The 14,499-nt window shown below is 40.5% G+C and overlaps 1 protein-coding gene across 1 annotated transcript in view; it reads right to left on the bottom strand.

Annotated features, from left to right (window-relative positions):
* csmd3b (CUB and Sushi multiple domains 3b) overlaps nucleotides 1–14,499 on the bottom strand; it is a gene marked incomplete at both ends in the record, with an annotated part of 347,168 nt that overhangs the window by 78,562 nt on the left and 254,107 nt on the right. The window contains 7 exons of the mRNA XM_083899904.1: nucleotides 245–361; nucleotides 4,000–4,188; nucleotides 4,464–4,651; nucleotides 5,183–5,321; nucleotides 6,382–6,576; nucleotides 8,332–8,658; nucleotides 8,994–9,176. Of these exons, the coding sequence (XP_083756030.1) occupies nucleotides 245–361; nucleotides 4,000–4,188; nucleotides 4,464–4,651; nucleotides 5,183–5,321; nucleotides 6,382–6,576; nucleotides 8,332–8,658; nucleotides 8,994–9,176 (1,338 nt within the window). The remainder of the gene's footprint in view (nucleotides 1–244; nucleotides 362–3,999; nucleotides 4,189–4,463; nucleotides 4,652–5,182; nucleotides 5,322–6,381; nucleotides 6,577–8,331; nucleotides 8,659–8,993; nucleotides 9,177–14,499) is intronic.

The raw sequence follows: 14,499 nt of genomic DNA, 5'->3' as shown, positions 1-14,499 counted from the left end.
TGAATGTGATAGAAAACATTGAAAATACTGCACAATTATTGTAATGCAAGTTTGTGTTAGAGCATTGCAGTAGCTGCACGGTGTATGCATGCTACTTGCTATTGTCTCTCACTTTGTCTCTTTCCATTAAGCAGTGTGAACATGTGTCTGTGTGCGTGTGTGTGCATGCATGTGTGTGTGTGCGTGTGTGTGTGTGTGTGTGTGTGTGTGTGTGTGTGTGTGTGTGTGTGTGTGCGTGTCTTGCCTTTCCCGTGGCTGACTTCAACAGTCCAGGTGCAGTTGAGAGATGAAGGGTAGCTGTCTGGATAGCCGGGGCTAAGGATGGTTCCCCAGGGACCCCTAACATCTCCACCACATAGAGCTGGATAGATTGAGAAAGACAGAGTGGGGCAGAGAGGGAGAGAGGGTGAGAGAGAGCGAGAGAGAATAGGTTAGCATCAGATTGTTGATAGCTAAAACAGATAATGTTCCCCTGTGGACCTCTCATATGGGTATTACCCACACACAAACACTATAAGAGGTAAATGGGCAGATGGACAGATGAATGGATGGATGGATGGATGGGCGGCTGGGGAGATAGATAGATAGGTAGACGGGTTCTGCATGAAACAACCCTCTCCAAGTGAATCCACCCTAACCTCTGCTCTGAGCAACCTACAATGAATAGAAATGTAGAAACAAAAGTTTGAATATCATTACTTCCACCAAGGAGATTATGTTTTTGGACATGTTTGTCTGTGAGCAGAATAAATCACAGAGTAAAGAACAGATTTGGATGAAAGTTACCGGGGGTGTAGGTTATGGCTCAGTAAAAATGCATGAATAAATAATTGGATTACGGTGGCGATCTGGAGATGAGAACGGTTCTGCCTGATCAGAGGTTTTTTTTATTTAACCTTAAACACCGACGCCTTAAAATGTCTGCCTGGACTTTTTTTTGCTTATTTTAACCAGAAAAGGGCCAGAAAATGTAAGTGCTTTTGCCAATTTTTCCAGAATAACTTTCAACAGTTATGGCAGTTATTTACAATTTACTGCATTTACTTAAAATAGTTTTATTTAGAAAAAAACACTGTAGTTGTACATGAACACTGTACAACACGTTTGCCTGTTAAATTTGACATTTGAACAGTATAAAACTTTTAAAATAACATTTGCTTAAGTTTTTGACTCAATGACCAAAAACAGGCCCAAAAAATTTATGTACAGGTGTTTTTCCAACTCTCTCCTCTCTGGCAACAAAGACGTCGATTTGCAGACTTCCTGCAGCAGTGCGAGCGAAATTACTGTAATAACCACGTATAGATATATATATTCATATCAAAAACCCGAGTATCTATAATGATAAAAGATAAAAGAGTCATTTCAAAGACATGATTCTCCAACTGTGTAACAAATCAAAATCATACAAGAAGAAATAAACAGCCCAAACATGACTCAGCTAACAAATGGTGATATTTGCTGATATTTATTTCAGTCTGTGCATAGTAAAGCATAATAAAATATATAGGATTTTTGGACCGTATTGGATTCTAGATTATTATTATCATCTCTCCAATATTCGATCCAGTGATTTTGACCAGTATCGGACCGATATCAATTCCCATCCCTAACTTTGACTTTCTTTCAAAAACCTTTGGAATTTTTCCGATAGCACAGACCGTCCCGCAATTACGGTAATGCAAACATGTCGTCCTCGATGCGCTCTGTGTTAACAGGTTATTGTTTTTCTTTAAAATTAATGCTGTGACAAAGCTGTGGAGAACATTCCTAAAACATTGAGACTCAGATTATGGCCCTGAGATGACCCTGCACCATGGTTAAACACATTGTCATGCAGATAAAGACCCACACTGGCAAAGATATACTCAGAGTTGAGACCAGCTTTTCAGAAAAGGTAAGAAAAATCAGTTGGTCATTCTATGCATACTAATGTATGCATATATGGCAGGGTGCTTCATTTTTGTTCGCTCCAGTTGGTTCATCTTACAGTTGGGCGACTGGCCTGTCATCTTCCTTTTCAAAATGCCATAACATTACATCAAAAGTGCAACGGTGGCAGAGCGGCAGGAAGAAGGTCAGACCTGAAAGTTCTGTGGAAGTTTTCTTAAGTGGGACACTCCAAAACCACCAACTCTAAGAGCTGCAGCCCAAATAAAAGCTCCTGGCCTCTACTGACCTAACCACATAAACACATAAATTAAGCAAATAATTGCTTGAACCATAACAGAGCATCAGCATCTTCTCAGTCGCCCTCCATCAGCATCTCCATAAACAAAAGGGGTGAGACTATTCCCAAAATATTGCTTATATATAAGCAGACACACTCACATACAAACACTCATGCATTGAAGATTGCATGCACACACTATTAATTATTCATACTATCTGCCAGGGTTATGTGAGAAATTTAAGACACTGCATAGAATCTCATTTTCAGCCATTTTCTCTCTCTTTGCTTTCTATCCTCTTCATTCTCTCTGTCTGTCTTTTTGATTTGCCATGATCTTTCATTTTGACTGTGATGGCTACGGTCATTCTGTCATTTGTGTCATTTCTCCTGTGACTGAATAGAGTTCTTTTCACTTTAGAAGGCAAAATAATTGACTAATAAAATGAAATGTACTTAAAATATTCCATTTAATATCACGGAGACATGGGGAACACACAAACCCTCTTGCTGTGGGAACTATCCGCTGCACCACTACGCTGCCCTACCATATGTTCCACGGCTATTTATTTTCATCTCTCTCAGTGTGAACAGTGTTTGATTTGTACCACACTTCCCAGGGCTGACTCAGCTGGCGCTGCTCACCGTGTACTGGTTGTCAATCATTGGGCCGAAACCATCTCTGAGCAACCCGGAGCAGCAAACATTTCCTCCACCAGTATGGTACATGCAGTGCAGTGTAAACACAGTCTAATGGTATTCAGCACATAAATTCCACGGGGCCTCCTTGGAGGAAACTAGCGGCAGTCCCAGGAATTGCACCATTCAAACGTGTTTTCATGCACATTTCTCTCATCCTTTCTGTTCTGCTTTCCTGTGAATGGATGAAGGGCCCACAGAGAAAAGAGGAGTCCTCTTTCCCCACTCCTCTTATTCCTGCACCCCCCCCCCCCCCCACTCGCACATTTGACAGCGAAGAGAGACGAGGTGACAGCCGATACAGGCTCTCGTCAACCTTAACTCATATCTACCTCAAACCACTTCTGTGTTCACAGTTCACACAGGAGTGTGGGTGACAGGAGACCCATGGATGAAAGCAGGCTACAAACAGAGTCACAGACACACACACACAGGTGTTGACATGCATGTACGCATCTATAGAGTACAGTAGACAATGCACGGTACAAGCTCTCACATCACCCACAGCCTTGATGATATATACCTGCTATGTCTACCTTCATCTACTCTATGTGTGTGTGTGTGTGCAATTCATCAATGGGTTTGTCACAAAACGATATTTTCTATACATGACTCAACTCCCCACAGAATGGTATCAGCTCCACTGCTGAGCTTTCTCCCACAGTCTGGCCTCTATGATGCTCCTGCGTTGGATTAGTTAGATCATCTTGTTGAGCATTCGTCACAAAGGTTTGTTGGTGTGTTTTTTGTTTTAATCTTAAAAATAATGTTCTCCATGAAAAACACTGAGTCATTTCAATGAAGCCTTTTACTTGCAGAGAAAAAACAAGTGTGCTACCATTAGCAGGGCTGAAGTCAAGTTGACCTTAAAGTACTGTGTGGCCGGTCAGCATGTGATACCTCAGGAAACAGTGGATTCTCATTCTGAATCAAGGTCACGATAACATGTTTTATTGAATAAACCTTTTAGGTCAGGATATAAAATATTAGATAAGTGCAATCACAGAGAATGATGTGGAGCAGGAAACCAGTACAAATCTGCCTGTATTCTTACCTGATTATGAAAAAATGATCTTTGTGCTGCATCAGCAATGTGACCCTACCTAATTAAGAAGTTTAAAGATATTTACCGTCACATGTGGGCAAAGGGTGGCTCCACCAGTGGTTCTTCTCACACACCAGCGGCTCCTCGTGGCTGAGTCTGTATCCAGAATCACAACCAAATGACACGGTGGAACCTATGGAGAAATCCTGTCCATAACGAATGCCGTTGACAGGAATACCAGGGTCCAGGCATGAGTAGCTGTCGACTGTGACACCTGAAGGGGAAAAAAGGGTTTAAAAAGAGCTGACCTGCGTGTTCTATAGAATCACAGATGGTTTAAGTCTCAGCATATTGGATCATGCTGTGCATTCATTGTTCAGCTAATGATCCCATTCAAGGCCAGCTTGTAAAAGTCTATCTGGAGGGCTACCTGTGTGATGCTGTGCATTTGTGTTTAGAGATGCTGCGGAACTGCGGGAGAAAGTGGACATTCTCTTTGAGGCCGCTTGTGCATGTTTATACGTGAACCTACATCTGTTTCTAACTTACTTTCATATAATATTTTGAAGCCAGCGTTTGATCTGCTGTTGTCCGTGGTGAACAGCAGATAGAGGAAGTTGCTGGTGCTGAACAGGAACTGAGGAACCTGGGTGCCATTAAAGGAACCGACCAGAGGAGACAAGAGGTTCGGCCCATCGTGGATCTCGAGGAAGTCATAGCCCAGCTCAGTCTGGAACCTGTTGAGACACAGAGGACACCAAGACAATTTATCATATTCATCTGGATCATTACGTTTATGATGGGAAATATTGTGTCAGCACATTCGGTCACTGAATACAAAGTAAATATCTGTGTGCGATGAATTTTAGATTACTTTTTATTAAATCTCTTAGATAGCTGGCTTCTCGTTCAAACCTCCAAAATTGGCATTAAACAAAATGTACTTTCTGAACAACTTTGTTTTGACCAGAAGCTAAAACCAATAAAAGGTACACAATAAAACATACACTTTGTCCTGCATATACTGTACTCTCACCACTTTATAGCAAAGAGACCACATTAAATAAACTAAATTACTACCCAGCCTTCCTAGTCTACAAACAACTCCAAACTCTATTAAAACAGCCATTACATTTAAGATAATGTAATTATATTTCACATAAAATCCCCATGGATGTTAAGTTTGATGTTGATTTAAATGAATCCACACTGTTCAAAGCTGTACCTTTACAATATACAGTACAAGATGAGAGAATTATGCCACCCACCTGTCAAATGTGATTTTGATGGAGCGTCCAGGTTCTGATTCAATCACCCACTCACAGCTGAGGGAGTCTTTATAGTAGCCAGGCCACCCGGGAGACAAAATCACTCCACTAGGGGCTGAATAGTGACCTCCACACGGGGCTGGGGGAGAACAGGGAGATGTGGAGGACACAAAACAGACAATCAGAGTTGAGTTGTATGATGTGTTTGTGTTCTAGGTGAAATGGACAGGAAAGCATGATCCATTTTCAATCAGCTGATTAGACTGATTCATCCTTGTGGTTTTGTCAAGTCGACTGTGATCGCTCCAAAGACCAAAGAGTTCCTTCAATGTAGTTTGTGTTTAAAAAACTAAATTAACCTTCTCTCTGGCACTTGCGGGGTCAGTGAAAGAACTTGGAAAACACGTTAAAAACTGTTGCCATTGACACTTGGAGCAAATGAGTGAAACACTGTTCAATCGTCAATCGTTCAATTTGTCAGTTGGTACAGACGGTGGGTTTTATAGTCACTTTAGCAAATCTTTTTGCTCCAAGTTCAAGATTTGCTGGCTGTCTACGTCGCTTCAAGGATGATGGATCTGGAAACATTAAATGGTTTTCCTTTGTTCAGTCAACGTCTGCATCAACAGAAACTGTTAGCACGTCTTAATGTCGATTATACCTGCTGATAGACTCATACTTAACAGTTAATACATTGTGCTTTTATTCCAAGCTATTTCATAATCACTGTTAGACTTTGCTTTGATTAAACTTTGCACCGATAGCACGTCAATACGTGATTATATTTCTTAATGGTAATGTAATTGCTCGAGACATGTGTGATGAATAACAGTGTTAATAAATGTATTAAATAGCTACTGTTGAAATGGAGTGGCACAATGACCTGTAAGAAAACATTTTATTAGACTTTTCAAGGTATCATTAGGTGTTTTATCACTACTACTACTTAAAAAACATGCCATGTTGATAGTGGCTTCCAATTATATCTTAAATGTAAAATATGAGCTATTAACTTTCCTGACCTTTTTGGCAACAGGTCATTACATAGTAATTTTGTCACATATATTGTACATTGTTTTATATAATTAAGTTAAGAGTTTCTCCTGCTGTATCACCATCTGTCTAACTCATTGGTCTTGATGCTACAGTGCAGTAATGATGATATTAATACTTCAGTCAGACATCTTGTCAATATTTACCTTCGCATTTAGGAATGGGCCCACTCCACATGACTTTTCCTCTTTCTAACTGACAGGTGATGGTCTCGCTTCCTTGGGTTTTGATGAATCCGTCCTCGCAGACCACAGAGATAGAGCTGCCAAGCTGGAAACTGTCTCCAAAGCGGCGAGCGTTGATAGGAATGCCAGGGTCTGGACACTCATTATGGCCAAATGCTGTGGTGCAAAGTTGCACAGAGATATAAGACATAATAATGAGGAAGGTATCAGAGGCTGGACAGCCACAAAAAAGATAGAGACACACAAATAAAAAAATGAAACTAAAGATTAGCAGAAAATATAGTTTATAGACACTCACAGACTAGAAAATCCAAGAACCATGTTCCAAAAGGAAGTTTATTTTGGCAATGAAACGCTTATGTAAGCGTCTGTTTGTGATGTAAGTGTTTAGTCCTTTTTTTTTTTCAGGCTGTGCTACCTCTTTTAGATTGGTTTGAACTAAACAAATACATCTGTATATGCTGTATTTTGTACTGTACCTGGATTTAAGTATTTCTGCTTAAGGATATAATCCGGTTGAACAGATTATAGGACTATGTAATTCAACTTTAAAATACCCATATTTGGCCAGTTGAAGCATTCGTGTTTTCATATGAAAGAGTACATAAGTCCCAGTAGTAAATTCATGTCACATAACCACATTGGCCGTGGTTCATTTCAACAATATACACTGACCTTAAAACATGAAAAAGCAGAAAGATACTGAATAATATGAGCAACAACCACCGAAATACTGTGAGGAAAGTTGTGGACAGAAGATTTCAGCGTCGAGAAAAATGCCTGTTTGCCATCAACTCAAACACAGGAAAGAAGATCAATATCAATTTCCATCTCTGTTTGTCCGGTATGAAGACGTGTTTAGCTTAAATTATCTCAAACACTGTTCGCCTGCATCGAAAAATGAACAAATATGCCTCCCAGCAAATCCAAAACCATCTCATTTACTGTACATTATGTATCCTGATGTCGAGCAAGCTGCTCGTCAATACGTCCAACAGTCACCTGGGTTTTGATCAGTGACACGTGTTTGCACAGCTGACAACAAACAGAAGGTGGATTTTAATTTGACAAAGGTTAAAGACAGAACGTGTGATGTTTAAAAGGAGCGATTTGGAAGCTTTTGATTAATGCATTGCTCATTTGATGGTACGAAGATAGTTTCTTCTTACTTCAAGTCGTCTTATGTAACCACACCCTGGACGCCTCTAAGTACCGGACTCACAGAGATGAAAATCATATCAGTCATCTCACCTGACAAGGAACCAGAGAGGTTCCAAATACAGTTACGTTGCTGTATCTCTTGTCTTATTTCCCTCTTTGTTCTGCTACTTACACTTCTATTCTTGGCTACCAAACTAACCAAATTACCCCTCTTGAATCAATACAGTCTGTCTTTTGTATTTTCTGGAACAAACCCTTGTGCTAAAGCTTTGAGTATGATCTAATCCTTTGTGTATTTTTTTTTTAAAAGACAAAATATCCAAACATCACATATATGGTATGGCGGACACTACACTTTCTTTTCTAAGCAATTGTTGGATGAAAATGACCACAATTAAGTCCATTTCAATCATTTTGATTGTGACAAAGAAAGTTTAGGCCAGAGAAGTTCAAGTGTGGATGGATATAGTTCCAGTTGAGAGTTTACTCACATCGAACACAGGCATTTGCAGTCTTGTCTGAACCTCGTGCACGAAATGCATTTACATTTATGTTGCCTTATAGTTTCAAAACAGAACAATTTCCGTCTACATTATTCTGCCGCAGAGGAAAATAAAGTAAATTATGTCATACTTCAACTAAAAAATCTAATATTTGTGACTTTTTGACTGGTCATAAATATAGTAATGTCTATTTTTTTGCAATTTGGAAAGGGAAATTACAATAAAATGAAACATAAAAATGACATACTACTGTAGGTGATGTTAAATCCTCTTCCTGACATGGAGTGATCAGCCTGAAACTCCAGCCTCAGCGTGTGGGTGTTGGACGTCAGGTGGGAGGGACTCTCAGCTCCAGAGAACCTCCCGATGACGGCGGCGTCGTTTATCTCACCGTCTTTCACCGTCAGGGAGTCGTAGGGTGCCTCCAGGTCAAAGTCATTAAATGCCAAGTGGATTCTGGAGCCTGGATCCGATTGGATGAGCCAGACGCAGTTCATGTTGTTCCCGTAGCCTTCTGGGTAATCTGGGGAGAGGACTGTTCCCGAGGGAGCAGTGAAGTTGGACATGCAGGGGACTGTGGGAGGAAGAGAAGGACAGACAGGGACAGACAGACGGAGGGAGAAATGGGGATTGGGGATAAAGATTTAGGGAAAGGAAATTGATGTAGGGAGGGGGGAAGATGCAGACAGTAAAAAATACAGTTAAATATTCATTCTCCACAGATTCATCGCTTATAATCCGCTCCAGGCCTTAATAAACTCTGCACTGTCAACATGGTGACAGGTCAGACTGACTGTTATCAACACTGCAGCAGAGCAAACGCTGTGTTTTTCTTTCTTTATTTATTTCCTTCTCGCTTCTGGAGCTGTATCCACTGCAAATCACATCTCAATGATTTTTATTACTTACATATGCATATGGGGATGTTTGCAGACCACTGATTGTTGTCTTGGCAGGCGATAGTTTTCTCTCCAATCAGTTCGAAGCCAAACTGGCATTCAAACCTCAGGATTCCTCCATTTAAAAAACTGTCCCCCTCTCTTATTCCATAGAGAGGAGTCCCAGGGTCACCACAGCTCTCTTTGTCTATTTCTGTAAAAAAAAAAAACACAGTTTCAATAGAAAGTCATTAATTTCTTTGTGGACCTCGGAGACGAGTCCAAATGACCTGAATCTTGACTTATTCTAACAGGGTTACTGAGGTTTATAAATCACAGCACCGTTTAAGAAGATACACCCACAATAAAGCCAATAAAGGCAACATTTATATATAAAAAAGATTTGCTTCTCATTTATTTTGTATCCTACCTTCTTAACCCATGTCCTTGTACATTTGGAATACCCTGTCTTTTCACTCAGTATTAACATTTCCCACTTTATAGCAACTCTCCAACTCATCTTCAAGGGTGATGCTTTTTCTTCTGCTCATGTCATTAACCCTTTAACACCTAAGCCTCAAAATGTCTGGACTTTTTTTTTTTTTTTTAACGATAAAAGAGCCAGAAAATCTCCTATAACTACACTCTTAGAAATAAAAGTGCTAAGTAGAACCATATAAGGTTCTCTGGCTTGTCCTCATTCAGAATCCTTTTTGGCTCCAGAAAGAACATTTTTTTAAAGGTTCTACCTGGAACCCTTTTGGAGGGTTCCACCAAGAACCCTTTTAAAATCCTTTATTCAGGAAAGTGGTTTTAAAGGATCAAAATGGAACCATTAGTGTTACCAAGAACCCTTTGCTTCTGAAAAACCCTTTCTTCGGGTTCCAGGTAGAACCTCAGCCCTTGTAGAAGGACGCTTTTGGAACCCTTATTTCTCAGAGTGTACGTGCTTTTGCTCATTTTTCCATAATAACTTTCAATATCTGGCAGTTATTTAGAATTTACTGCATGTTAAAATAGTGGATTAACAATTTAAAATGAACAAAAACAAACCCACTGCAGTTGTGCATAAACACCAGAGTGTGTGTTGAATTTGACATTTGAACAGTAATAAAACATTTGTTTGAGTTTTTGTTTCAATCTGCAAAAACAAGCCAAAAATGTACCAAACTATGTACAGGCGTTTTTCCAACTCCCAATTACGGTAATGCAAAGTGCGCTTGTGCAAACGTGTCATCTGCGATACGCTCGGTGCGAAGGGGGTTAACAACAGAAATGTATTGCAACCTCAGTCACAGAATTTGTTTCCAACCAATCCCAATTTCACCATAATTCTATGCAAAACACCCGTGTGTGTGTGCTATTTCTGGAGGTGCACACTCTCCATTTGCCAGGTCTTCCTCTCCTTTACTCTCCTATTATTTTCCTATTTCCAGTATTATTTACAGGAGTGGCCCGTGACAGGAAGCAAAGGTTTGTGCTTGGGTGGGTGTCTGAGTGCGTGTTTGTGATGTATTGCATTAATTTCCATCATGACATTGTCTTTATGAAGCTCATGGCCTCGACCAATCACAGACACAGCCTGGCCAACGTGCACACACACGCACCTACTAGAAATGGAGAACAAATTGCTTTGTAGCAAAAACAGGCACAGTGTCAGGACATTACCCTACAACGCACACACACGCAATCAGTCTTGCCTTTAGCATGACATACATACTGCATAGAATACATACGCTCGCTCGCTCTCACATAAGGAATAATCCTTTATTATTTGTAACAACAACACTCACAAAGTCTTAGCCTCCTGAAAGTACATGTACGTATATGTGAATGTATGTGTGCTGTATACAGGATTAATACCCTGTTCTCCATGGGGATTCACACACAGTAAGGTAATACATTTTGGGTGCTATAATGAGATTGGAGGGGTGGGGAGAAAAGGCTTATGGGCTGCGTGTCTTTCATGAAAATAGTGAAAGTGATTTTAAAGGTAGCTTGCTAATAGTGATTAAATACTGAATGTATGCGGAGTTCAATGCCATAAAAGGTCTCCTGCATGTTTTCTGCTCATGCCGTGCTTTCATTTCAATTTTCATTCCCGCGCTAATGCCACCAGAGCAAAAGCAGGATGCATTGGAACACATTACACCTACAGACCAGCGGCGACGAAAAACCAATTGGAAGGAAAGACTATTATGTATTTTCCAAGCAGGTTCTGAATCGAGAGAAAAGAAACGAGAACTTCAGCCTCTCTAATTAGCTCTTGCTTTGATGACACTGCGACCTAAAGGGAGTGGCTCAAATTGACTCGTTCACACGGCAAAACATCAGCGAGGACAGTCTGTGGACTGAAATTTATCTAATTTATAACACTTGCTACACTGACATTTTCCTTTTCGGCTTGTGTTGCACCTCAGACCAGGCCGCTGAGGAGCTTTGGGAGGATTGATTTAATAGGCTGGTGTTTGCAGGAAAGATGGCATTTTTCTGTTCTCATTAAAACACATATATTCTCCTGCCCACTGTTGTCACTTAAAGAACACACAAAAAAAAAGGTGCTTCCTTTGATCTGCACACACCACTGTGGAGATGTGCATCACTCCAGACGCTGTCTCATGACCTTGTAATCAGCCCGTGATTCCAACATAATCAGTGAATTTCAGGATGTGCCCGTGCTCACAGAGAATCTGGCAATTGTCAGTGCACAGAGCGTACAGGTGAGGAGAACAGGACAACCACACCTCAGAGTCATTCTTGTTCCACTTAAATGTCACTATTGCTTCGTCTCTCCAGCAGAGGAGAACAAACATTAAATAAAAAATATGTTGCGTCAGTGATTAAGCCATTGCGTTAAGTGCATCAAAAAGAGGCATGCCAGGAAAATACTTAACAAAGGTTAAAGCTGCATTTTATTCTCCATTTTATGTAAAAACAAAGAGTCTAACAAGCTCTCAACCATCTGGAGCTCTTTCTTGATGAGCCTTTCAAATTACTTCATGACCAATGAACGCCAAAAAAAAAAAAAACCCGGCATCTCATACTTTGTATAATCGACAACTTCATCAGTCTCTGTCTACTCAGTCTATTTTGGTGTTCCAGAAAACCTCGATGCTGTAGAGAGTGCTATTGACGATTCAAATGATCGTGGGCTAAAACATGAATCAGGAGAAGAAACTGTGTCTGCTCAGTAACCCAGTGCTATGTATGGTTTGAAATGTGTGGAATATATTATTAATAAGCCTTAATGGGGGGGAAGAAAAAAAAAATCAATTTTGAAAATGGGTTTTGACCGAATGACCACAGATATCATATTTCAGTATCACTAGCACTGGTCGCTACAAGTGAACTGACTATTACATGACTCAATAATTCATGACCAGCAAATGAAATGCTGTTTACTGTGATTAGGTAAGTCCTGCCCTTAACAGGATACCTTCTTAATCATTTGTATAATGTATATTCTGAATGTACACACACATACAAACATACAAAATAGGTTTAAATCATTAACCCAATACTAAGGTTATTGACTGTTAAATTGAACCCTGTTTTCTAGTTATGTTGCGGATGAATATTTCATGATTTCACATTCCGTGGCGTTTTTCACTTGCTGTGAAGGAAATGCTGTTTAGTGCCGGGTGATTACGAGAGACCTGCTCAGTGTCTGACTCACCACGGTGCTGCAAGAGGGCCGGGGATCCTGTGGGACCCAGAACAAATTGATAAAATACATCCTACTGTGAAAGCAAGAGATGTTGTTATTAAGGGGAGTTCACCTGTGCATTTTCGTGCATGTGTTGTCATTTGAAAAAACGCTGTGTGGTGCAGAGTTTGTCTGTAACCTACTTAATTTAAAGCTCACATAGAGTCATCCTATAGCACATATATGTTAGTTATGGAGGTCTGCTTACATACATTAACTTGTTTTTATGGTCAAAAACCTCCTAGTTGCTGGGAATGAGCCAAAAGAAATCTCTCCTTACTGACGCTGTCCTCAGTCGCGGTGTTTCAGACTGAACTCTCACACCCAGAAGACAGACTGTGTTGTGATTGGCCAGCCAGCGTAGAGCCTTCCCAACTGTCTTGTGATTGGCCAGTACCAGGAAGTTACATAATTAGAACACCAGCTCTCAGAAGCACAGCTCCCCCCTTTGGAACGGTGGAAGCACTGCTACTCATTATCAAAACATTGTTTTAAAAATGTTTAAAAATAGCTTTGTGTCACGACTCCCCGCCGCAGTCCCTTTTATGACTTTGACCCGGAGTCAGACCCAGAGTCAGAAGACACTGAAACACCACGTTTCACGTTTTCACACGTGAAACACCACAACGGACGTTATTCTTCTTCTGCGATCGGATCTGCTGTTCAGGAGAAATTCTGTTTTTACGTAACCAGAAGTGAGATCTCGCTGAGCCCGAGATAACAATAAAACACAGCGTTCTCAGCAATGGCTGAACTGTTTGTTTCGAAACTTCAGGTCTTCGTTAACGAGGTATTGACGCAGATACACACTAAAAACAGCGTTAATTGGAACTTCCGGTCTAGGTCCGATTTAAACAAATCACGCAGTGGGCTTCATACGGTTTGTTTAGAAGTCAGTAACGTGAAATAGATTTCCATCCGGAGACATATGGATACACGAAGACAACGCAAACACAGACACACAAAGTGAAGACACACACACATACACACACACACACACACACACACACACACACACACTACAGCCCAACTGAACCAGAAGTCACCCGTGCCGTAAAAATCCACCTTGACATCTTCCACTCCAATAAAATACAAAACATATTAAAAACCATAAAAACAGATGAAAAAATCTTAAAAGAGCTGGCATTATGACTTAATGAGGGCAGAAGAGCAGAGACGAGACGGGAAGAGAAGACTGTTGTCACGCCGCGTGTTTGTCTCGTCGCCGCCGAAGTCTTGGCAAGTTTGCTAATAGCACACTTTGAAATAAATCTGGTAATATCCCGCATGTGGAGCACAAAAGGTAAAAGTCATTTGTCATGAGATTAATATGGGCGCCATCTAACCCTTCTTTACAACTGGCTGGGAAGCAGGAGCTCGACGTCTGTGTGCTGCACTCTGCAGTTTCAAAGCACAGGGTTATATAACACAGAATGATGGGATAATGCTGTGAATGATGCACTTAGAGGAGCCGCTGCTCGGGGGAATGACTCACCGTCAGAGAGATTCTCCAAATCATCATTCACACGTTTTAATGTGGAAATGGAAGGGCGATATTTCCACTTATTATACGAGGTTTCATATCATGTAGGACAATCACATTGGAGGGGAACTGTTCAAATGACAATTCTTATAAAGGTGGACATATGTCTGCAGACAGGATTTGAACACTATGAAGTGCTCGCTCTGACTCGTATTTATGAAGTTATTTTTAAAACTTGTGAAATATGAACTCTATGGTAATTCTTTTTTTTTTTTTACCTCAGAGCTCAAGCTGACATTCTTTACCGAACACATCCTTGTTAAAAAACAAACAAACAAGGCTTTAGTG

Source organism: Microchirus variegatus (assembly GCF_963457635.1).
Source record: "Microchirus variegatus genome assembly, chromosome: 13".
In the NCBI taxonomy this organism is placed as follows: domain Eukaryota; kingdom Metazoa; phylum Chordata; class Actinopteri; order Pleuronectiformes; family Soleidae; genus Microchirus; species Microchirus variegatus.
The sequence above is the reverse complement of the archived record's forward strand: the minus strand, read 5'-3'. Positions and strand labels throughout refer to the sequence as shown.